At 27.0% G+C, this 23,487-nt stretch overlaps 2 protein-coding genes across 3 annotated transcripts; one reads left to right on the forward strand and one right to left on the reverse strand.

The window, feature by feature from the left end:
• The first annotated feature begins 693 nt into the window (after positions 1–693).
• LOC112779456 (long-chain-alcohol oxidase FAO1) lies at positions 694–7,328 on the forward strand. Of its 2 annotated transcripts, none has more exons than XM_072228773.1 (3): positions 694–987; positions 1,602–4,360; positions 5,278–7,328. In XM_072228773.1, the coding sequence occupies exons 2-3, from the start codon at positions 4,154–4,156 to the stop codon at positions 7,024–7,026; spliced, it is 1,956 nt and encodes a 651-aa protein (XP_072084874.1). In that variant the 5' UTR covers positions 694–987; positions 1,602–4,153; the 3' UTR covers positions 7,027–7,328. The 2 variants fall into 2 exon arrangements, with proteins under 2 accessions (XP_072084874.1, XP_025679513.1); XM_025823728.3 differs by having other exon boundaries at positions 698–987; positions 4,088–4,360.
• Positions 7,329–7,694: 366 nt separating this feature from the next.
• Positions 7,695–22,377, reverse strand: LOC112777268 (phosphate transporter PHO1). Its single transcript, XM_025821603.3, has 15 exons — positions 21,884–22,377; positions 20,063–20,143; positions 18,509–18,737; positions 16,476–16,824; positions 14,265–14,313; positions 10,961–11,032; positions 10,574–10,703; positions 9,651–9,771; positions 9,330–9,579; positions 9,143–9,247; positions 9,000–9,044; positions 8,763–8,915; positions 8,393–8,671; positions 8,168–8,304; positions 7,695–8,069 (listed from the first exon to the last, which is right to left on the reverse strand). The coding sequence occupies exons 1-15, from the start codon at positions 22,139–22,141 to the stop codon at positions 7,982–7,984; spliced, it is 2,346 nt and encodes a 781-aa protein (XP_025677388.1). The 5' UTR covers positions 22,142–22,377; the 3' UTR covers positions 7,695–7,981.
• Positions 22,378–23,487: the final 1,110 nt, after the last annotated feature.

Below are 23,487 nucleotides of genomic sequence, written 5' to 3' on the forward strand. Positions count from 1 at the left end.
CCTTATAAATTGTCGTATTATTCTTATTATCCATTGGATTATCTAAAATAAAAATAAATATGGAGATTTGCATTTATGTACCGTATATCTTTAGAAATTGGGTGCGATATATACATGTTTTTTTTATTATGAGAGCTATTTGGATAAAGACGCTTAAAACGTCTTTTTTTAAAAATGTTTTTAGTAATTAAAATTTAATACACATAATCGATTAAATTATGTTATTTTTGTCAAAATTGAATCAAATAAATTGATTTGGCCGAAAAATTAATAAATTAAATCTTGAACTGGTCTAAATTAATATTTTTTTAAATGACTACAATAATCCTAAATCCTAACTTTATGACGACACAAAGAGAAGAGAAATATTAGACTTTACAGTTTTTAAAATTTATATAATAATAATAATAATATTTTAGTCATTTTTTATAATTGAGATATTGTAGTCATTTTTATAAAAAAATATTAATTTAGATCAATTTAAAAAATAATTTACTGATTTTTTTGCCAAATTAATTTATCTTATTTAATTTTGATAAAAATAATATGATTTAATCAATTATATATATTAAATTTAATTATTAAAAACATTTTTAAAAAAAAAGGTATTTTAATCATGCCTCTTATTATTGATACAAAAAAAATTCACCAACTCTCTCTCTATATATATAAATACACCATTCTTGAATAATTAAATTATACAACTCAGACTTAAAAAAGAGTTGGTTTATTTTCTAGAGAGAGAGAGAGAGCAAAAGAAAAATGAGGAATAGAGAGTGTCATCCTTTACTGAGAGGTGAAAGAAGAGAAGGAAGGAAATATAGAAATGGATTCTCTTCAGCTGAGATGGAATCATTGTCAAGCATATGTGAGACTCTGTTACCTCCTCTGCCTATTGAATCTTTGAAGAATAATAATAATAATTCAAGTGATGCTGTGAAGTTCTTCTGGGAATCTTCTGGTTCCCAATTCCCTGTTCCTGATAAGGTATATATACTCTCTCCTTATCTTATCTTTATATTTCATTCACATGTTTTCTAGTAGATTTGGTTCTTGCTAATTAATCCAAATTACACCATAACATTCATCATATAATCAATTATTCTGATTTTTTTGTTTAATCATGTAAGATATTTATTTCTACTAATATTAGAGTTAGATACGTACATATATAATTGTGATTTGGGGATCACATTTTTGTTAGTATATCATAAGGAGCTTGTGAAATATTCCACCAGAAAATTTAAGATCATATGTTAAGGGGAAATAAAATCAGGTTTACATTTACATTGCGAAGCTGCAGAAAGAAATAAAGAAGAGGAACTATTTGTGTGAGCGGTTGTTGTAATCAACGTTTTACTATTTTTGATGGGAACGTTGGTAGAAATAATATTAATTATTATTAAGTGTGAAGATTGTTTTAAGTAAACCCACCTCGAAACATACCATTTTAGCTGTCGTTTTAAGTTTTAACCATTCGTTTATTTTGTGTAATCTATTTCACTAATCGCTATTTGACTTCAACATATATATATATATATATATATATATATATATATATATATATATATATATATATATGCATTATTGATTTTTACTAGGTGGGTATTTGACCAACTGATCAAGTGAACATGTTAAGTAGCTTCTTTCTTGAAATCTCTTTTCATTTAAGTTGAAGTTGGTTCTTTTTTGATACTTAAGTTGAAGTTATGTTATTTGTTAAGATTCACTCTGGTTGCCTTCTCAATATAGATATAGTTGTTGTACAATCTCGCATGTCGGCGAACTCAATAATTTTGTGAAAAAGACCGCGTCCATTATAAAATTCATGAAATTAAAGACTTTCTTTTCTTTATCAAAAATTAAATTTCAATGACAACGACAACTTCATCGATCATTGCAATTTAACGAAGTCACATAATTTTGAGAATTTCTTTATGAAAGAATAAAATTTAACGAAGAATAAAAATTCTTGTTAAATTTATAAAATATATATATATTATACATGATAAATTTTTTTATTAAAAAATAATCTTTACTTCTCATCAAAATTTCACTTTTCCTCCATAATTTATCACTTGATTGTTTTAATAATTGTCACATATTACACCCTTCTACCACACAAGTAGATTGTTTTATCAAAGGTTTCATTACACACCGACTAAAATAAATTCGGATGCTATAGAGGTAAATGATTGAATCTTTAATTCTTTATTATTGTTGTTGTTGTTGGAGGATCTATTGATGTATAATAAGCCCTTAATTTTTATAATTGAGCCATACAATTGCACTTAAAATGTCTGTCCACATATCTCATCTATTCAGTAATCAAAATACACATTTTTTTGAGTATGTATCATATTTTAGTTGTAACTGTGATCGGTTCAAAATTGATTTTTACAGATCTGAATTGCTAAAGTATCCAAATGTCTATATAAAACATATTGATTTTAAACACATGAACAGTAATTGTAATGTGATTAAGTATTTAAATGTATAAATTATTTCAAAAATATATATATTAGTAAACATATTATTTATTTTATTTATATAAAACATTCCTTTACTTATGATTTTTTTGGGTGAAAATGTAGACATACTAATGATGTAAATAAATTTATGAACTTCTTTTTGGTGGTCAATAAATTTAGTTATTTTTCCTTCTTTTCTAAATCGTACTGTAAGTACTGACTACCTGTAAATAAGACATGAAAGGATATTTGTAGAGAACAATAGAGAAAAATACAGTGCGAAATAGAAAAAAAAATCTAGTGAATAGTGTTTTCCTATTTATTATAGGAAGAGTTTTTGTCTTTTTGTACAACAATAGAGATTGCTTGTCAAACGAAAACTACAGTGATTAGCTTCAGGTCAATTAGTACCATGAACATTTTTATATCACATATGGTACGTGGCTAATAGTGTTGTCATAAGCATTGATAAGCCATAATTCATAATATAATGAATCTATGTACCACTTTAGCTTCTCCAGTTAAAAAGTTTTACTCTTGAGTAATTACATCTTAAATGTGTATGTACAACTAACTAATGTATAACGTGTGTAGGTCAAATAGTTCTATTGACGTAAAATTTATGTCGGTGGTGCATTAAAATTTTTGTCAAGTTACACCCTTACATATACACCTCTCTTTCTTTTCCATAGGTTTCATATATCGACTTTCTAGTCAAAGTTAGAATTTAAATTCGGTCTACCTTTTAGTAAGACAAACATACTTGCCAGTTGCCACTAAACTCGACCTTGCGTGCGTTTATAAGTGTGATGAAATGAGCTTACAAAATAACGTAATATAATTTATATGATTTTGTTTATGATCAAAAGTATATCGAAATTTATACAGGCTGATTTTGTGAATAAAACAGTTTTATCTTTTTTGTTAATAGTCAACAAAGTTGTATGGATTGAAAGTTTAAAAACTCGTAAAACCTTGTGAAATTGTGGGTTAAAAAGTTTTAAACCCACCTCAATTTGTATATCCAACCCAGCCCAATTCACATTTTGTGGATTGGATCGACCCCAATAATAGTTAATCAATTACTCACGAAAGCCTATTATAAATTAGTTCTTGCTCTTATTTTTTCGATTTATAAAATGTGTTTTTAACTTCTAGTTCTAAGTTCTTTAATTGCTCCAACTTCCAAATTTCGAAGCTACAAACAAAAGTATCCTACAATACCAAATCTTGTTCTCGTAGAATAATATAGCATTCACATAAGAACAAAGGTTAAAAGGTTGAGTTTTCTTTGTACTTTGTGAAGAACAAGTTGTAATATAGATATGATCTTTTATTTAAAAGAAAAATTAACTAACACGTGTCTTAAGAACACGTATTAAAGTTACTAAGTAAAAAATTTATTATAAAAATTTATATAAAATTTGATTTTTAATGTAATTATTATACGTCTATTAAAATAAGATATTTAAAATTTTTTATTAATAGTAATCTTAACTTGTGTTTTTAGGACACATGTTAGTTAAATCCTAAAAGATATAAGAATAGCAAAACATCACTTACAATTAGCAATTATAACTACAATATACTAATTATTTTGAAATGTGACGATATAGATTGTAGAGATACTGTTACAGAGAGCTCTACCAGAAGCATTGATCCTACTAAGATTGATTCTATGGATGCTAGCTACAAGGTTCGGCACTTTGCTGCTATGTGGTTCTCTATGCCTCAATGGAAAATGGCCTTTCATCAATAAATTCTCAGATATGTCTTTGGACAACAGAGAAAAAGTTATACAAAAATGGTTCAAGCACAGGTTTCTGACTCCAGTTAGGATAGTATTTCTCTATATCAAAGTCCTCTGTCTCATTATTTTCTTCTCTCAGGTAATGCCACCACATTCTTTATTCTTTATACTTGTTTATTAACGGTTTAATTACTTAAATTTATAGTTTCACTAAATTTTTAATTTAATTTTTGTAATTGAATTCTAATTTTAAAATATTTTATAAAAAATAATATTTTAAAAGTAATTAAAATGAAAGATTGATGATTTTACTTGTAGGTTCACCAGCCATATGGGAAAAGTAATTAAAATATAACCACGATGAACTGAGATATAAGCAAGGTTCTCAAGTAGTATTGCTTTAAATAAATCTAGTATATAATAATTTATAGATAATGTTGTGAATACTTTTAAAATTTTATATATTATATACTATTTTTAATTTAGATTTAAAATAGCATATAATATGTCAACAAACATCACCAAAACATGTACAATTATCTCCAATACTCTCAATTAGGACAGTTATTTATTTTAAAACATATTATTATTAGCAAAAAAATATTTTATCCTTGGATAAATTTAGATAATTGTTAAAATGTAAATTTAACTTCAATTATTTTCTAAATACTTGAACTATTTTAAGAATAAATTAACATATTTTCATAAGTAAAGTATTAAGTTTAAAATAAAAGAATAATGAGACACAAAATAAATAAATAAATTATGATACAAATATCATACAACCACATCAACCATTCATAAACAGTTAAAGATACAGCGGTTTATGTTGGTAACTATTTTTCACATAAAACTCTATACCCCATAGTGATTTATCATTTATGTGTACATTTTGAAAATATTACTCTCTAACGGTTTATATAAAGTACAGGATCAAAATATAACCAATCTCGAATTGTTGTATTTGAGTAATTTTGAATTACATTTTCTTTAATTATGTAATCTGCCCTTGTAAAATTTCTAAATCCTTGTGGTTTTTTCCTACTTTTTGTGAAGTGTGATGAAAATGGTGAAAACAAAGTATGGGAAGCAATTGGATATAAGGTAGACAATGAAGTGAACACAAACAACTACACTGACAATGACAAGAATAGGACTCTTGAAAAGGGAATAGTAGAAGCAATGTATGAGACCAACTTGACTCTGCCACAAAAACTTGATCAGAAAGGCCTCAAAGTCTCCATGGATTCCAAAAACAATATCCTCAAAATCAAATGTGATGTGGTAATTGTTGGGTCTGGTTGTGGTGGAGGTGTTGCAGCATCTGTTCTTGCAACTTCAGGCCACAAAGTTCTTGTTCTTGAGAAGGGTAACTACTTCACATCAAGAGATTATTCCTCACTTGAAGGTCCTTCCATGAATGAACTCTATGAATTAGGAGGAACTTACACATCATGGGATGGAAAAGTGGCAATTCTTGCAGGCTCAACAGTTGGTGGTGGTTCTTCAATTAATTGGGCTGCATCTATCAGAACACCAGATTCTGTGCTTAAGGAATGGTCAGAAGAATACAAGCTATCATTCTTCTCGAGCTACGAGTATCTTTCGGCTATGGATACAGTGTGTAAGAGGATTGGTGTAACGGATAAGTGTGTAGAGGAAGGGCTCCAGAACCAAGTTCTTCGAAAAGGATGCGAAAATCTTGGCCTTCGAGTCGATTATGTGCCGAGAAATTCATCAGAGAAACATTATTGCGGCTCGTGTAACTACGGTTGTAGAAGAGGGGACAAAAAAGGGACTGAAGTTACATGGCTTGTTGATGCTGTGGATCATGGTGCAGTTATACTATCAGGATGCAAAGCTGAGAAGTTTTTATTGGAAGAAAATAACAAAGAAGGTTGCTTGAGGAGCAAGAAATGCTTAGGAGTGATGGCAAATGTGGTAACAAACAATGTCACATGGAAGCTACAAATTGAGGCCAAAAGTACAATCTCAGCAGGTGGTGCTCTTTTCACACCCCCTTTAATGATCTCAAGTGGATTAAAGAACAAGAACATTGGTCGAAACCTTCACCTTCATCCGGTGCTAATGGTGTGGGGCTATTTTCCTGAATGGGTTCGTGATCTCAAGGGTAAGATCTATGAAGGAGGGATAATTACATCAGTTCACAAGGTTCAATCAAAGGACTCATCAGAAGTGAAAGCCATAGTTGAAACTCCTGCAATGGGGCCAGGAATTTTCTCTTCATTGTTTCCTTGGGAATCTGGAATTGACTTCAAAGAAAGAATGCTCAAGTATTCAAGAACTGCTCATTTCATCACAATTATTAAGGACAATGGTTCTGGAGAAATTAGGACTGAAGGCAGGGTAAGGTATGAGTTTGATGATTCAGACAAAGAGAATATGAAGGAAGGACTTAAGCAAGCGCTGCGGATTCTGATTGCGGCCGGCGCAGTGGAGGTAGGCACACACAGAAGTGATGGCCATAGGATCAAATGTGAAGGGAAGAGTGAAAAGGAATTGAGGGAGTTTGTGGAATCAGTGTATGCAACAGGTGGTCCAATGTCTCATGAAGAGAAATGGAGTGTTTATGGTTCTGCTCATCAAATGGGAAGCTGTAGGATGGGCATTACTGAATCCGAAGGCGCCGTCGATGAAAACGGACAGAGTTGGGAAGCAGAAGGTTTATTTGTGTGTGATGCAAGTCTCTTGCCAACTGCAATTGGTGTCAATCCAATGATTACTATCCAATCTACTGCCTATTGCGTAGCGAACAGAATAGCAGGGATGCTGAGAATGGAATAGAACTCAAAAGCAGGTTTCTTCTTCTTTAATTTCCTTCAATCAAGCATGTCCTTGCCAGTGCAGTTGAATAAATAATTGCATGAGACATGCATTCAATTGTTTTAGTAATTTATGATATGTATATCTATGTGATTAGCAATATTCTTGTGTTTACATGGTTAAACTACTTTCAGCCTTAGTTGTATTAGTTTAAGAGAATTTATTTGCAAGAAAGTTCTCTATCATTTGTACAATACAGAATCTTGCATGGTAAGTTCTGGAAAATTTGCTTTAACGTTAAATGACATAAATCTGCACCACAAGAGAATGAGCTACAAAATCTAATCACAATTGATTGAGAAAACAATAACCTACTCCAAAAGAATTAATTGATTTAATAGAACTAAAGGAAGTTTTATTTTCATCCAAAATGCCATGAAAATGTATAGAGAGAAATTTTATTGAGATATTTCTTCAAATCTTACTAATTGAAAACATGATTTGATTTTCCTTAAAGAGCTACTTTAAGCCTTCTAGCTAATTGAGACATTTTATATTCTCATTAGGTTATCAACAACCCTTTTGCATCAATGTAACCAATTATACTATTGGTTCTTGGCTTTTGATTGCAGTTTACAATAAAGTAAATAAAAGCAAACTTCTAATTGGATCAGACGATAAAACAAACGGAAGCAATTAATCATTTTTTTTTTCTTGAGGCTATTGATATTGATATAGAACAACAGGAAGTCCAAAATTTGAAATCCATTTATCCAATTTACATGAAATATTATTCGAGGTGCACATTTGGCATTGCAATTGATGGTATTCACAATTCAATTGAGTAATCATATGAATTACGAGGGACCTCACATGTTTAAAATATGAATCCCTTTCAACTAGTCCTTGCATCTTTTTTATGTCAGCATGTCTCTAAGACCTTTACATGTATAAGAACATGGCCTCCACAGATATCTTAGTCGGAATCCATCTCTCGGAACGGTAATGGAACCGTCTTCACTGCGCGGTAACGACCAACATTGTTTAGATGTTCATTCTCCAACCTATGCATACAATTTATCAAATTTATTAACCACTTAACAAGGATACTCAATGAAAAAAAATAAAAATCATTTAGTTATTCTAAATGAGATAAATGTACCTGTAGAAATTCCAATGGCCTCTTCTAATAACCTCAAGTGAAGCTAACAGAAACTCGAGTAGACGCGATTGAACTCGCCCCACTTTAAAATGCAGGATAGTTTCCACCCATGTTAATCTTAGTACAACATTTAAGGCCTGCAATCCAAAGATCATTCAAAAAACTTACTCATATTTTGTAAGCTGTAACATTCAAATTCAGAAAGAGGTAAAGAGAAGAACTTACAATAGACATATAGTATATGCTTTTATTCTTCAAAATTAGATCATCTCTAAGCCAAGGATTTTTGGAGTTAGGATTAAGAAACCCCCAATCCTTGATGAAATCCCAGTATAATTGATAAACTGTGGCTACAGTGGAAGTGATCAAGACTATAACAAACCATAGATGGTTATCTTGTCTGCTATATGTTACTCTAGCCCCTGCTGCTACCATTGCTGAAACATACTTTCCCATGTTCTTCAAATGATTAACATCACTGTCATCGAACCACCTTCTTGCACACTATGTATTAATGAAAATTAAAACATGAATATTAGTTTCCTAATATGTTTCTAAAAGGAATTTCTTGTTATTGATCGATAACCAAGCTTACTTGCAACGCACGCCAATAATAAGGCATGAATGAGATGATATAAGTTATTTCCATGTATAGCCTTCCAGAATGGCAGGCCTCAGGATTGTGTGTTTTGAAAATCGTAGCGAAAAAGTGACAACTTGTAGTTTCTAAATGCCTCAGCAATGGAATCTGTATCCATAAGATACATGTTAATTACAATTCATAACGTAAAAAAAAAAAAAAAAAAATCAAATAAAAATAACAGGATTATACCTGGCTAGTTAGTTGGTCAGCCATAAAAAAATCTACTAGTAGAACCTGAAGAAATCACAGATTAAATCGAATAATGATGCAAAGTTTAGTCTTAGAACATCTATAAATCTATACCAAAAGCTCAATTGAAGAACTTCCTTTACCTTATAAAATGGAGAGCATGCTATGTTACGAAGAACACGGATGAAGCAATATCGAGTGGGGCGATAGAAAAAATCAAAAGGACAAATGAGCAGCATTATGAAAACCTGAATATCAATTATCACATCAGCAGAAAGACTAATAAACTGTCTCTAAGTAACTAACAAGAAAAATGAATATTAGACCAACCAAAAGAAGAATTCCAGGAATGGCATCAACTTGAGAAGGCGAAAATCCTGCAGCTCTTAAGAGTAAGTGTATAACCATTGCTCCAACCACCGTTGTCATGAGAGAAGTGCATATGAGGAATGCATCTCTGTGCTTGAGTGCTGTGGTTGGTGAGAATTCAAATATGAAATTGTAATTGATTCTTGTCCTCTTCCACATGAACAGGTTGCATCCGTACATAAACAAGTGCAAGCTTAGCAATGCAAACACACTGCACAAATGCAAACACTGTTTTAGTTAAAAATGCGTGATGATCAAATTAATTAACATAATATGAATCACCTGAAGACAGGGTAAACTGTTTCCATATATCTTGGCTCTTTGCTTGGAGAGAATATACCACACAAATGGGCCAAGATTGCATATACACAAAACAACGATACAAAGCAACCTGTAGATAACCCTGCAAACATACCAAACAATTGCTAATAAGCTCTTTAATTAATTTTCTTATCCAAATTTCAGTCTAGGTCTACACCAGGCCCAAATTAGTAATTTACCACGTTTTATATGCTCTTAACATTTCTCTTTTTTATTTGTAAAAGCATACACTAAATTCTTTTGAGACTAGCATTATATATAATATCTGATATATATGTTTGTATTTGATAAAATATAACAATCGCATCTCGTAAGGATATGATAAAAAAATTTTCTGAAAAAATTAGTATTCTAATGGTGGTTAACCATTTTATATATAATTAAGTTGAGTTTATGGTCGCTATCATTATAGTGGTGGTGTGTGCTGTAACTATATAATTTTGACCACGTTTAAAAAATGTTACTAAAATCAAAATTATATTTTTAATATTTAAAAATATTTTTTTATAAAAACGTGTTATTTTAATTTTTAGCAATATTTTTAAATATTATTAAAAGTATATAGCTACTATAACGATAAGCAGCATAGCATACAGCATTCCATTATATTTTTACCAACTTCTGCCAACTCTTATTTATAACTGTGTTTAATAAAAGTGTCTTTGTGAATATGTCTAATAAAAATGTCTTTTTTATGACTATGTTTAATATCTCTTTATATATGTGTTTAAAATATAATAATTAATTATTATTGGCAATAAATTAGCAAATAATATATTGGTACCTATACTTTTCTTACTATTTATCATGTATGATATCATTTAATTGTTAGTGAACATATGTGAAGTATTAATATGGAGAAATTAAAGAGAAAGAAGATTTACCGACAAGGAAGGTGACCATATGAGAATCTTTATTTTGTTGCGGTCTTAAAAACTTCATTGCCTTTTTCCTATCATTGTTGGCAAAGTGCTTTGTGAATATGGATTCCACTTCATCCATTAGTCTAACAACCTTTTAAACCAAATAATAATAATTATTATATATAAAATGGTTAACCACTAATTTGAATATTATGTAAAAAATGGTTAACCACTAATTTGAATATTATGTAACGACACCAAGAGAATTTGATGAGGAGACCTAATTCAAAAGGTACATTAAAAATTTGAACACAATATTGATGTTTTCTTTTCTTTTTCCTTTTAGCAAACTTTTAAAATGAAAGGGGTTAGCTAGGAATTGAAGAAACCAATATAATATATGTATACCTTATCAGAACTAACGAAATGAGATCTCTTCACTTCTTTCAAATAATTTGCTGAAGCTTTTTGGCAAGACACCTGCTCAATTAGATTGCCACATGCATATATTTGTTCATTTTCATAGGAATTTAAGTTAAATTATAGTAGCTAGATTAGACATGCAAAATTATTAATTAAAACTAGTAGGTTCTAAATTATCAAAGCCAAGGAAGTGAATTAAATAGTTCATGGATTTACATGTAATATAATCACCCTAATCTGCAGCAGAGGCATTATTGATTAGCAATAAAGTTTTACTGCATTGATTGAACTTTCTTGTGTATGTGTGTCTCTATATATATATATATTTTATTAATGATTATATTGTCTTTCTACCCAGAAAAAAAAGAGAGAGACTACATTATCTTGTATAATCAAGGTTATTAGAACCGACTTCATCAATAATAAAAAAGGAAAGTATATGTAGCTAATAGAATATTTGTACTATGTGTATAATGGAGGTTTACGGAGTATTAGAGATATAATCATTAGTGTTATTTTTTTCCATCAGTATAAACTTCTAGGATGAGTGGTATCAGGTACACATTGTACAAATATTCTATTAGCTTCTAGCAGGACTCTAATAAAAATCTATCCAGTATTAGAGTTGTATATGTATAAAAATGATGATATTTGAAGATAATCACTTAAAAATAATCTATGACATGAAACTATTTCTTACAAAAATTGAAAAATTTAATAAGTTGATGGTTATATTTTAAACACGTTATTATAAAAATATTGAAAAAAAATTTTTAGGATCAACAAAAATCGAATTCTAAATTTTTAGATTATAAAAATTTGATACCATATTATAAAATGTCTTCTGAAAATTAATAAATTAATAAAAAGAGACACATAAATAATTATATTTTTAATATATATTTTAATAAAAATTTACTCTTAAGTCAGTGAAAACAAAGAAAAATTACTAGATATATACGTTGGTACTTAGCCATTGAAATCTAATTATATTTATAATTAGTCCACTTAGATAATTAAAAATCTAATTAATCGTCTACCAAAAAGATCTATATCATAAAATCATTCAATTCGCTGACGGTAGAATCATCATATGTGTTTTTTAATTTGTGTGGCAATATAATTTGTGCCTAAAGAGTTTACTGCAATAACATTTGATCAAAAGAAAGGTAATTAAAAGTGCCCTCTATGCACTAGTAACCAGTAAAAATTGAATATCTAAGAACTCTTCGTGACTATGACTTACAGTTATATATTAATTAAATTCTAATAGATATTTATGTACTTAAGTAGCATTTATTTTTTTAAGACAGAAGACAGATATAACAAATGTTTAAAAAATATTTAAAGGTAGAAATATAAACATTAAATACATTATCTTTAAAACAATTTTTTTATATTTTTGTGTCAACTTTTTTATGGAGGATAATGATAAACACAAAATTTAAAAAAGTGGACACGATTTTTTTAATGAATTTTTTTTTGTTCAAAGATATTTTTTATTATTCTACTATTATCCCTTCTTATTTTTCTTAATTTGAACTTCTTCTGTCACCAAAAAAAAAATTGAACTTCTTCTCTATTCACTATTCAGTGTTCTTTTTCTTTTTTTTTTTTCAGGTACTCTTTTTTTTTTTTTGTAGAATTTTTTACTTAATTGGATAATTCCTTTTTTCTTATATTATCCTTATTAACTAATTCTTCTCGTATGTACTCTTACTTATTCTCATTTTCTATTAAATTAGTTTATATTTGATGTAGAAAATTTGGAATTAAATGACTATTTTAATTATTTTATATAATATTTTAATTTTATATATATATTCAAACTTAATATTAGATATTATATTAGTGTTTTATATACCATATTTAAACATAATATACAAAGAATAATTTTTAATGTCTTTATTCTATTATTGTTTCTGTCTCAATATCCTATTCTATTATGTCTCCAAAAACAAATGCAACCATAGACTTGTGTTGTCAAAAAAATTATATATCCTCGATTAATTTATATACCTTGTCACATACATTATAGATGTGTGAAATTATAACAGATGCACTATGATTATTAATATAGGAATTGTGTGTTAAAAGTATATCCCCTGTGAAGCAAGAAATTAAAGTATTTGAAATAAAAATATGATCAATAATCGATCACCCAAGGAGGGAAATGAGAAGAGATATAGTTGCATTGTGTCACTATCTTAAAGTCATGTGTCGTGTGAGACACATATATAGTTGCCTTTGGAAATTAAGTTGATTTTCAATCATGGAGAGATGGTTATTATTTAATTAAGATCCTCACAACCTTCATGTGGTTGAAGACTAGTAGTTTTCAAGTGCTTAATTAGTTTTTTTTTGGTGACTGAGTGCTTAATTAGTTTGAAACATGCTTAATGATGTCACTATTATTTAGATTATTTTTGGGTAAAGTATATTTTTTATCCTTTAAATTTGACAAAAGTTTTAAAAATACTCCTAAGTTTTATTTTGTTTCAATTTTGTCCCAAAAATTTTCGATTTGCATCAAATTTATCTTGACGACTAATTTTTCAAAAAATTTAAGACAAATTCAACAACAATTTCATAAGAACAACCTTCAACACAAGCAAATCAAGCATAATTTTCATGCATTATTGTTAGATTGGTCTTAAATTTTATAAAAATTTAGCCGTCGAGAGTATATTTGATGCAAATCGAAAACTTTTGGGACAAAATTGAAACAAAATAAAACTTATGGGTATTTTTGAAATTTTTGCCAAACTTCAGGGACAAAAGATATATTTTACCCATTATTTTTTTACTAATGGTAGATTTAAATTTATTTATTGTAATTTTTTTAGTTGGAGTACATAAAAAGTACATAATATATAAAGTATAATAACTCAATAGATATTTTTTAAGAAATTTTTCATCAATTCTAACTCAACAGATATAAAGTTCTTCTCATTATCGAAAAGAATAAAAAATTCTTTAAAAAATATCTGTTGAGTTATTATACCTTTATATATTATGTACTCTTTATATATGTACTCTTCCTAAAAAAATAACAAATAAATTTATATCTATTATTGATAAAAAAATAATTTAAATAAAAACCACAAATACACCTATTAGAATTAATATTACTGGGAAAACTTAATTACAGTAATTAGTTCCTTTTCGTATTTGTTTGTCTATTCTTGCCATAATATATTATTGAATGTGTGACCCTAAAGAAATAAAAGCAAGAACTTTAACTTAGTGCATATATAGCAAATAGGATTAGATATATTTTAAGCCTTACCTTGTCAAACTTCTTGAGTATCTTTGAAAATGCTATTGTATTGAGTGAGCTGCCAAAATTAGAGAATAATTTGATTAGAAATGATGGATTATTAGCTCATATATTATAGTAAGCGGCTAGTATTCATATATGTATAGGTAAATGTTTTAGTTAAAAAAATAATCGAAGAAAATACTCCGTTTTTTTTTTTTTTTCTTAAAATTACACTTGAAGTTCAATTTAATTTTTAAAATTTTAATTGCTTCAATTTAGTCTTTATATTTTTCAATTGATTCTGTAATAAAAATCACCGCAGAGACTAATTGAAAAATTTAAAAATTAAATTGAAACAATTAAAATTTCAAGAACTAAATTAAGATTTGAGTGTAACTTCAAAAATCAAACTGAATATTTTCTCAAAATAATAACTTTACATTATTTCTAAATAAGTAAAATGCTCTATTTTAGTTACATCTTTTTCTTTGGGGCTTCTAACCTATAAAATTACAACCATTAGAAAACCAAATTAAGCTATACTTTTATGAATTTTTTTTCGTAGTATCTCTCAGTTCGACAAACCAAAAATTAATTTAGTGCCGATTAGAATTCAATCTATTTAAAAGTTTGTTGTTGGTCAGCGAATTACATATACAAGACAGAATTTAAACCTTTGACACTTATTTAAATAGATTAATGAATGAACTACTAAACCAATCAAACTTTATTATTTTTTATGAAGTTTTATTAGATCATTTTTATCCTTATATGAGATATAAAATTGCGTTTTTGGCATATAAAGCTGGGTTTGTTTTGTAGGATTGGGATTAAAATTAGAAAACTAAGACTAAATATTGTGTTTAATGTGATTAGACATTAACTAAAACTAAAATTTTAGTCTCAAGACACAAAATTTTAATTTATTTAGTATCTCTAGAAAATAGCTAAAAGATACGGGACTAAAATTTTTAGAAATAAAAACGATAATTTTTACAACATTTTTTTTTTAAAATATTTTTATTTATCTTTTTAAATTTTAAATTTATTATTTAATCTCTATATTTATCTTAAATCAAATATAATATTAATACATAATTTAATCTATTATATTTTATATTAAACATAACAGAAAAATTTAATTTAATTTTTATTTTTAATCTCTATATTTCAATTTCTATTTTTTAGTTTTAATTTTACTCTCACAATGACTTCTTAAAATGATAACACAATTACATATATAACTAAATTTGCTAAAGAAACTAAGGATGGGTTTAGAATATATATGATTTCCTTTTGTTATTAAAAAATACGGATATCTCTTTATCTCTTTGGGATATGGATGAATAAAATATGAAATGCCACACTAAATTTGCATATAAAAATAAGTAAGCATATTGAAAAGTGAGATTTTCAATTTTTTGAATAAGGAAAAGGGAAAGGAAATAGGTCAAGCAAAATTCGACCTTGCCAGCCACTAAGCACTGTTTGGAAGATAGCTTTATATAAAGGTAGTTACTTCAATGAAGATTTTATGATTGTTATTATATAAAGATATTTTATTTTGATCATTAAATAATAGATTATAGAACTTAATTTTTATTTAAAATAAAAGTATTATCTTTATTTAAAATATTCTAAATAAATAAATTACACTTTTTAAATAAGAATCATTATAAAAAGATATTTTTAACATTTTCATAAGAATAGTTGCCTTATATAAAATCTTTGTAAAAAGTGTGTGGCCAATTATTATTATTTTTTCCATTCCTCCCATGAAACACAACATAGATATCATGATCATGATGATGATCACAGTCACATACCAACTATCCTTTACTCTATCCACCTGAAAAAACCTTACGTGGTGCTACATCCTGCTGCCATGTAACTCATCATAATGTCCAAATTTTATTATCAACAATGAACTAAGAACTGTATTATATTAAAAATTTAAATAAAGAGATAATTTCTTGACTAATATCAGATAAATTTTGTTTTTAATTTACAAATTTAAAATTTAAATTTATATCTTAAATTTTAATTTTAAATTTTAAATTCTCCAAAAAAATAAAAAAATCAATTTTATAATAAAAAAAGAACTAATATTAATTATAAAAATTAAAATATTAAATAATTTAATTAAATATGTGAATTTATATTCTCGATTTCCAAATATGTCTTTAGCCTCATAACATAGTGAGCAGTGAGCAAGGAAGAATGAATGAAGAAAGTAACCTGTAAGTTTTGAGGAGGCCAAGGGCACGATAGAGTTCAACAAAGGCACTTCGAATCATTTTCTCAGCGCTCTGAATCTTCCTCTTGAAGATGAAGTCACCGCCAGTAGTAGTTGGGTTGTTAACCAAATCCTCCAAGAGCATGCTGGTTATGGCGGTTATGGCCCGGGTCGGATTGGTTGCTGGCACGTCGATTCTCATTCCCATTTTGGGCTTCCCCTTCTTTGTCTTTTTCCCTCTCATCCCTGAATTCACCAAGTTTATTCCATTCTTCTCCAATGTCGTTATTACTTCTTCCGTCTGCGATGACACTTCTGAATTCGTTTCGTCTGATTCCCCACCAAACCTTTCTGCGGTAACCAACCAACCAAATCATCTATGTCATTGTCTCCCCGTATCAGTTACTTCAAAGTCTTTAGACCCAATATTATATGTCTAATATTACAGTTAACATTCATTAAGGGAAAAGAAATTAAAATATAGCAAGTTAAACTAACTTTTCCAGTTTACATTTATAATTTAGAATTTATAGTTAAAAAATTATGATTTATTAGAATTTACAATTTAAAATAAAATATTTTCATTTTAAAATATTAGTTGATGTTGGCGAAAAAATTTAATTTTTTAAAATTATTTACAAAAATCTAAAATTTTAAAAAACAGTTATAATTAATGTTCACTAAAATTGATTATTATAATATTAAATTTTTTAGCATTACTCATATTTTAATTATTTATTTTTTAAATTTAAATTTTTAAAATTATTTTAAAAAACAAATTTATAATTTTTTATTCTCATTTATATGTAAGTAAAAATTCACGTACAATTATTTTTATGTAAAATTATTAATTAAAAATCATTAAATAATAATTATATATTAAATTATCTAACCATTTTTAATTAATAAATTTATATAAAAATAACTTAATGTCAATTTTTGTCTTATATGTAACTACTGGTAATCTGCTATCTAATATGTCCAGCAATGAAAGGAATAGAAAAAATGAATGGATTTTGTTTTCTGAAGATATAAGAATTTCTCCGAATGAACATTTTCACATCAAAATCTTTTTGAAGTAGCATAGGTCGTAACAAATTTTCTTTATGGATAAATTTATTTTATAAAATTTATATTGTTACTAAATTTTATACGCTATATTAATTACTTTATTAGAAGTATTTTAATTAATTATGAAAATAATTATATATACCAAATATAGTTATATTATATTTGACCAATATTTTTTATTTTTAACATTATTTTTAACCAAAAATTAATTTGTGGCAAATTTAAATTTCTAACACTTAAATAGATGAGTAAATTAACTATTCCAGCAAGTCTAATTAACAGCTTGGTTTGAAACTTCATTTTTGACAAATATTATTCTTGTAACGTTAAGGACTTAATCCATCAACAATATAATTGTATATTTTATGGGTATCAGGTGGTCTATGTTATCATTTTCCGCTCCCTGTTGCGCACTTCATTATGGTCTGATAAAAAAAAGTATGATAGAAGAATGAGTGCCTTACTGCCTCCTTTAAAATAATTTGCTTAGAACATAGTCGCACAAGCTAAGTGGTGCTGGATCGACAATGTTCCACATAACAGTCAGTCCACTTCGGACTATAATATGTTTGTGTTGTATGATGTCAGTAACCACTTAGAAACGTGATGAGTTGACAGGGAATAATTTCTTGAGCACAAACGCAACATCCATTTTCTTTCTTTTAATATTATGGTACATTACATGCGGTCTCCATTAACAAGTTGTTATTTCTAATATAATAATAAATAAATAATATACTTTAAGCCAAAGTATATTTATACAAATTAAATGACTTTGACGATGTTGGATTTTCTTTAATTTGGTACATCTAATCAAATTTTGACTTCTACCCTCCCTATAATTAATTTATTAATTATTAATTATATGATAACAAATTAATATGAAAATAATTAATGAATCTGATTTTTCTCAAAATATGTAAAGTGATAAAATGAGAGAATAATTAAAGAAGATAGAACTAACCGGAATAATCAGAATTGCGCGAAGGAGAATGAGAGAAACTGGCGGAATTAGAAGATGGATTAGAACTTTTGAACCAGCGGCGGTTGCTGATGATTGTCTTGAGATCAAGCAGAATTTGAAGCTGTTTATTTAAGGTATCTCCTCTCTCCATGAACTCACTCTCTTGCTTCTTGTAAAATTGATTTACCTTGTTTAGCTCTTCATCAAGACTCTCAAAAAACACACGTACCTGAACCACTCAATATTATTCATCACCAAATCGATTATTTTATAGTTATTAAGTGAAAAAATAACATTATTTTTATGTATATGTTATCCATAATTATTTTATCTACTATATTATATATATATTCGCCTAATTAAGATGTCATTATTTCTCATTTATTCATAGAAATGTTTTTGGTATTTTCAGATTTTAGTAACCCATCTCTTATTAAGATAATAAAATATTTATTATTTTGATTAAGTTTATAATTATATTATTGTTATTATTATTCCTAGTGGATCTATTTTTTATATATTTAATATATGCTAAAAAAAATTAATTATTCTATTTATCTCTATAGTTTTACCGAATTTTTAAATAGATTATTATATATTTTTTTAATTAGGTCTCTATACCATATCACATTTTGTAACTAAGTTCTTACCTTGGCAAAAACATTAAAATTAACGGAATATTTTGTATTCACTATTCAATCAAGTGTTAGGCATATTCGTTTTGTTTAACACAATATTCCGTTAATTTCAGCATTTTTGTCATGATAGGGACTTAATTACAAAATCTGATATGGAATAGAGACACAATCGAAAAGGAAAAAAGTATAAAGACCTAATTGAAAATTCAGTAAAACTATGAAAAATGATAGAATAATTAAACCAAAAAACTAAAAATAAAATTAGTGAGAATGACAAACTATTTATAATTTAGGTAAAAGGTCTTGGGTTCAAGTCATTGAAATAACAAAATAATTTTTTTAATAGATTATACTTAATAAAAAGTATTTTAAAAAAGAATATTAGACATCAAACTACTTTCATATTCTCTTTATATAATAGATAAATTATTATTATTATTATAATTATTTAAATGAAGAATTATTTTTTTCTAAAATTAAAAGTGAGATTCGAACGCAAAATTTTTAAGTGAAAATAAAAAAATTATATCATTTAAGTTATAGCTCATTGGCATTTAAACGAAGAATTAATAACCAAAACTGTTAGCCGATTATATGAAATTCTTTTTGAGATTGTTAGCCCCATCAACCAAAAAAGGTTTTACACTAGTTACATAATAAAACTAAAATTAATATATATTATATTGAGTAAAAATGATTTATGTCAAGAGTAATAAGTCTTTTACATATATATAATTATTGCTGTATAATAACTTTGTACATAACATTAAATTTTATTGACTTTGATGTTATCTTAAATTTTCTAAAACTATGTTACATTAACATTAGATAAAAACTAATCAAATATATAATTAATTTATGATAGAAAATAATTTTTTTTGAATGGGTGATAGAAAAGAATTAAATATTTGAATACCTCATCCTCCTCCGAAAATAATTGCGCAAGTTCTGTTTCATATATTTCTTCTTCGCTACCTTTCACAGTTTTCCTCCTCACCTGCGTGCATCAGAAAATATCTACTACTTAGTCATTAATTGGTCATACAATAATGTTTTCTTATATGTAATGCGAATTAACATTGACGATTTACTTTAATTTTTTTCATGGTGCTCACGATTGTTTCGTGATAAGTTGGTGAAAATATAGGTTCCACAAATAGAATAGAATACAATAATAGATCCAAAAACCTTTTTTGCTTGCTTTCGTGAGAGAATGAGAAACCCCCAAAAGAAAGCTGAAAAAGCTTTTTCAAAATAGAAATGGCCACTAACCTCACTTCGTTGCTCATTAGTCATTCTCATAATCTCATTTACTCATACATGTATCATACATCAAATAAATTTGCATATATATAATAATCATATCCCTTTCCGCCTCCAACTTTTCCGAAATTTTGGTTTTATCATTCTATTTATAACCATTCATTGTACTTACTCCTTTATTACCTCCCACTTTTTAAAAAATTGAAATATCAATTTCATTGATAAGATATCAGAAATAAATAACCAAAGAAAAAATAAAAGGGAAATAAAGTTCATGCATATTGATTTTTGAGTTATATATATATATCTTCCTCTCTGCATTATTGTATGATAATGCTCTGACAAATTAAACCATATTTATAAGACTTTTAATTTCTAGATGAGTATTAAAAATGAAGGCAGTTAAATTAATTCTATATTTTGTATCTCTAATGATGAATTATGAATGTAACAACAAATATATGTACGTGACAGCAGTAAATAGCTAGTAAAAAATCTTATTAATTTAACACTACTGTCTACCATTAAAATGTGAACCCAGCAATTACTATTTCATCAAATATGAACGTACAAATTGAGTATTAATAACAGAATAAAAAAAATTGAAATTGAGCGGACCACACACCAAAAGTGAAGAAAATAACATATCAAATTGTTTCCTTCAACTAACAATATTACAAATTGGCCATCATTACAACCACATGAAGTTAAATTTTTTTTCCTGTTTTAGTCTGTGGTTCGTATCAACCATAACCATAAACGCAATACTGCAGATGTTAACCAGGCCAAGCCATCTGTGTCTTGTAAATTCATAAAGTCATTTCTTCTTTATTAAATAATTCATAAAATCCTCGAAAAACATATCATATATGTCCGACGACGATGACGTCACAATTCTATTATTTGAAAAGAAAAAAACCGACTTAGTTAATAAACAAGTGTCTTAATTTTTTTTTTAAATATTGACATATTCTTACTATCGCCAATTTACCAAAAAAGACATTTTCTTTTTTAAGAAAAAATGAAAAATGGTTTCGCTTTAGTTTATTTTATCTTTTGAGAAGGAAATTAAACCTACTATGTATACCATGCATTGAGACCTGAAATAATGGGAGCATTAGAGGACAAAGAAACACAGAAAACCATGAACACATTACTCACGCAAAAAAAACCGCACCGAAGTTTCGGCATTTGTGATGGAAAAAGCTCACATAATATCGTAAAAATTCACTTAAAATTATTTTTATATAAAATTAATAATTAAAAATTATTAAATAATTTAATATATTTTTAATTATTAATTTTACACGAAAGTAACTCCACGTGAATGATGATTGTAGTTTATAATGTTTCACTGCCATTAAAAGAGAAACACAAACAAGGAGAAAAACCATCGGAGAAAGAACGATGCAATTAATTATATATAGTTGATATTATATATTTTGAATAACTATTTAGTTAGTCAGTGAGTTACCTGAATGACGGTGAGGTTGTCGTCATCATAGGAAGGTCGAAGGTTGTCGGCAAGGTTGGCGGCAATGGAGCGAAGTGAATCGAAAATGGAGCGGCCGAAGTCAACTCCGGCGAACAATTGGGCGGCGTGCGGTGGCTTGGTTGGGAGCCTTGAAAGCCTGATCCGTTTAATTTGCTTCTTGAGCTGCCAGTAGTTGACGAATGCCTCCTTCCATTCCGGTATTAGTTGCGCTTCTAGCTCCTTTGAAAACTTCACCATCCTTCAATATTTCTTATTTATTTTTAATTACTTTAATTTTGTGGTGTAGGAAGGAGATGAAGGATGGTGAAAAGAGAATTAGAAAGAGTGAAGTGGGATATGAGTGTGTTTCTGATATTGAGATATGAAAGGGTACGGTGATAGCTATAGTGAGAGTCAATAGATATATATAAAGAGAGGAGAAGAAAAGAGAGGAGAGAAGAGCCGTGTGGAGAACATTGTTTTATTTTCTTTGTAAAAAGATACATTGCTTTACTCTTGTTTTATAGTGGTTATTAGTAGTAATCACTACTATTTTTGCATGTAATAATATTATAAAAATATAAAATTTTTAAAATTATATATAATTTTATTTTGATATTATAGATTATGACAGAAAAAATTTATAAAATTAAATTATTTTTATAAAAAAGTCACGGAGAAAAAAATTTTTATCCACTAAAAAGATCAAAGTTTTTATATATAAAAAATTAAATAATAATTTTTTTAATCATTATTTTTATATAAAAAAATTTAATTTTTTATTAATAATTAATTTTAATATTTATTAAAAATTTAATGTGTATGTTTTTATATTTAATTAGATATTAAGTCTGTTTTACAAAAAAAAAGTTAATTTTCATATTTATTATTTAAAAATAATATATATTTTTTGTATATATAAAAATATAATTAGATATTAGTATAAAAAATTTATGTTAATAGTTATAAAATTAACTCAAAATCAATATTTTTTAAAATAATTGAATTATGATTTTAATTATTAATCACAATATTAGTATTATCTCTAAATTATATGTAGTAAATATTTAAAGTAAATAAAAATATAGATTAAAAAATAAGTCGTAAAAATTTAAAATTAAATAAAAAATAAAAAAAATTATATATAATAATATATTTTTTATGTGAATAATATTACTGAATTTTTATGTGAAACTAAATAAAAAATAAAAAAAATTATATATAATAATATATTTTTTATGTGAATAATATTACTGAATTTTTATGTGAAACTAATTTATATTTTTTTATTTGGCTAAATGAATAGGTAAATAGATCATGAGAATATAAATTAGGGAATAGATCTGAGAATATGAATTTACCTTAATATGTATTAGTAATAAGAAGCTTGAATGAAAAAATTTTGAAATCTAAAGTATCAAAACAAAAATTAAATCAGATTTATGAAAGAATAAAAAATTTTAAGAAAGGAAAAAGAAATATCTAACAAGATAAAGTTGATTTTGAAATTAAAGAATGAGATGAGATATTGAAATTGAAGAATAAACTTAGATTTTGAATATGAATAAGAATGAGTAGTGTGATCCAAACTTGAGAGGCAAAGC

Source organism: Arachis hypogaea, chromosome 19 (assembly GCF_003086295.3).
Source record: "Arachis hypogaea cultivar Tifrunner chromosome 19, arahy.Tifrunner.gnm2.J5K5, whole genome shotgun sequence".
In the NCBI taxonomy this organism is placed as follows: Eukaryota; Viridiplantae; Streptophyta; class Magnoliopsida; order Fabales; family Fabaceae; genus Arachis; species Arachis hypogaea.

Excerpts from the sequence above, each read along its gene's own strand:
- LOC112777268 (XM_025821603.3), bottom strand. The coding sequence starts at position 22,141 with ATGGTGAAGTTTTCAAAGGAGCTAGAAGCGCAACTAATACCGGAATGG. Across the intron at positions 9,045-9,142 it reads CATGCTCTCCATTTTATAAG|GTTCTACTAGTAGATTTTTT; the intron begins GTAAAGGAAGTT and ends TGATTTCTTCAG. Across the intron at positions 8,672-8,762 it reads ATTATTGGCGTGCGTTGCAA|TGTGCAAGAAGGTGGTTCGA; the intron begins GTAAGCTTGGTT and ends ATTAATACATAG.
- LOC112779456 (XM_025823728.3), top strand. The coding sequence starts at position 763 with ATGAGGAATAGAGAGTGTCATCCTTTACTGAGAGGTGAAAGAAGAGAA. Across the intron at positions 988-4,087 it reads AATTCCCTGTTCCTGATAAG|ATTGTAGAGATACTGTTACA; the intron begins GTATATATACTC and ends GTGACGATATAG. Across the intron at positions 4,361-5,277 it reads TCATTATTTTCTTCTCTCAG|TGTGATGAAAATGGTGAAAA; the intron begins GTAATGCCACCA and ends CTTTTTGTGAAG.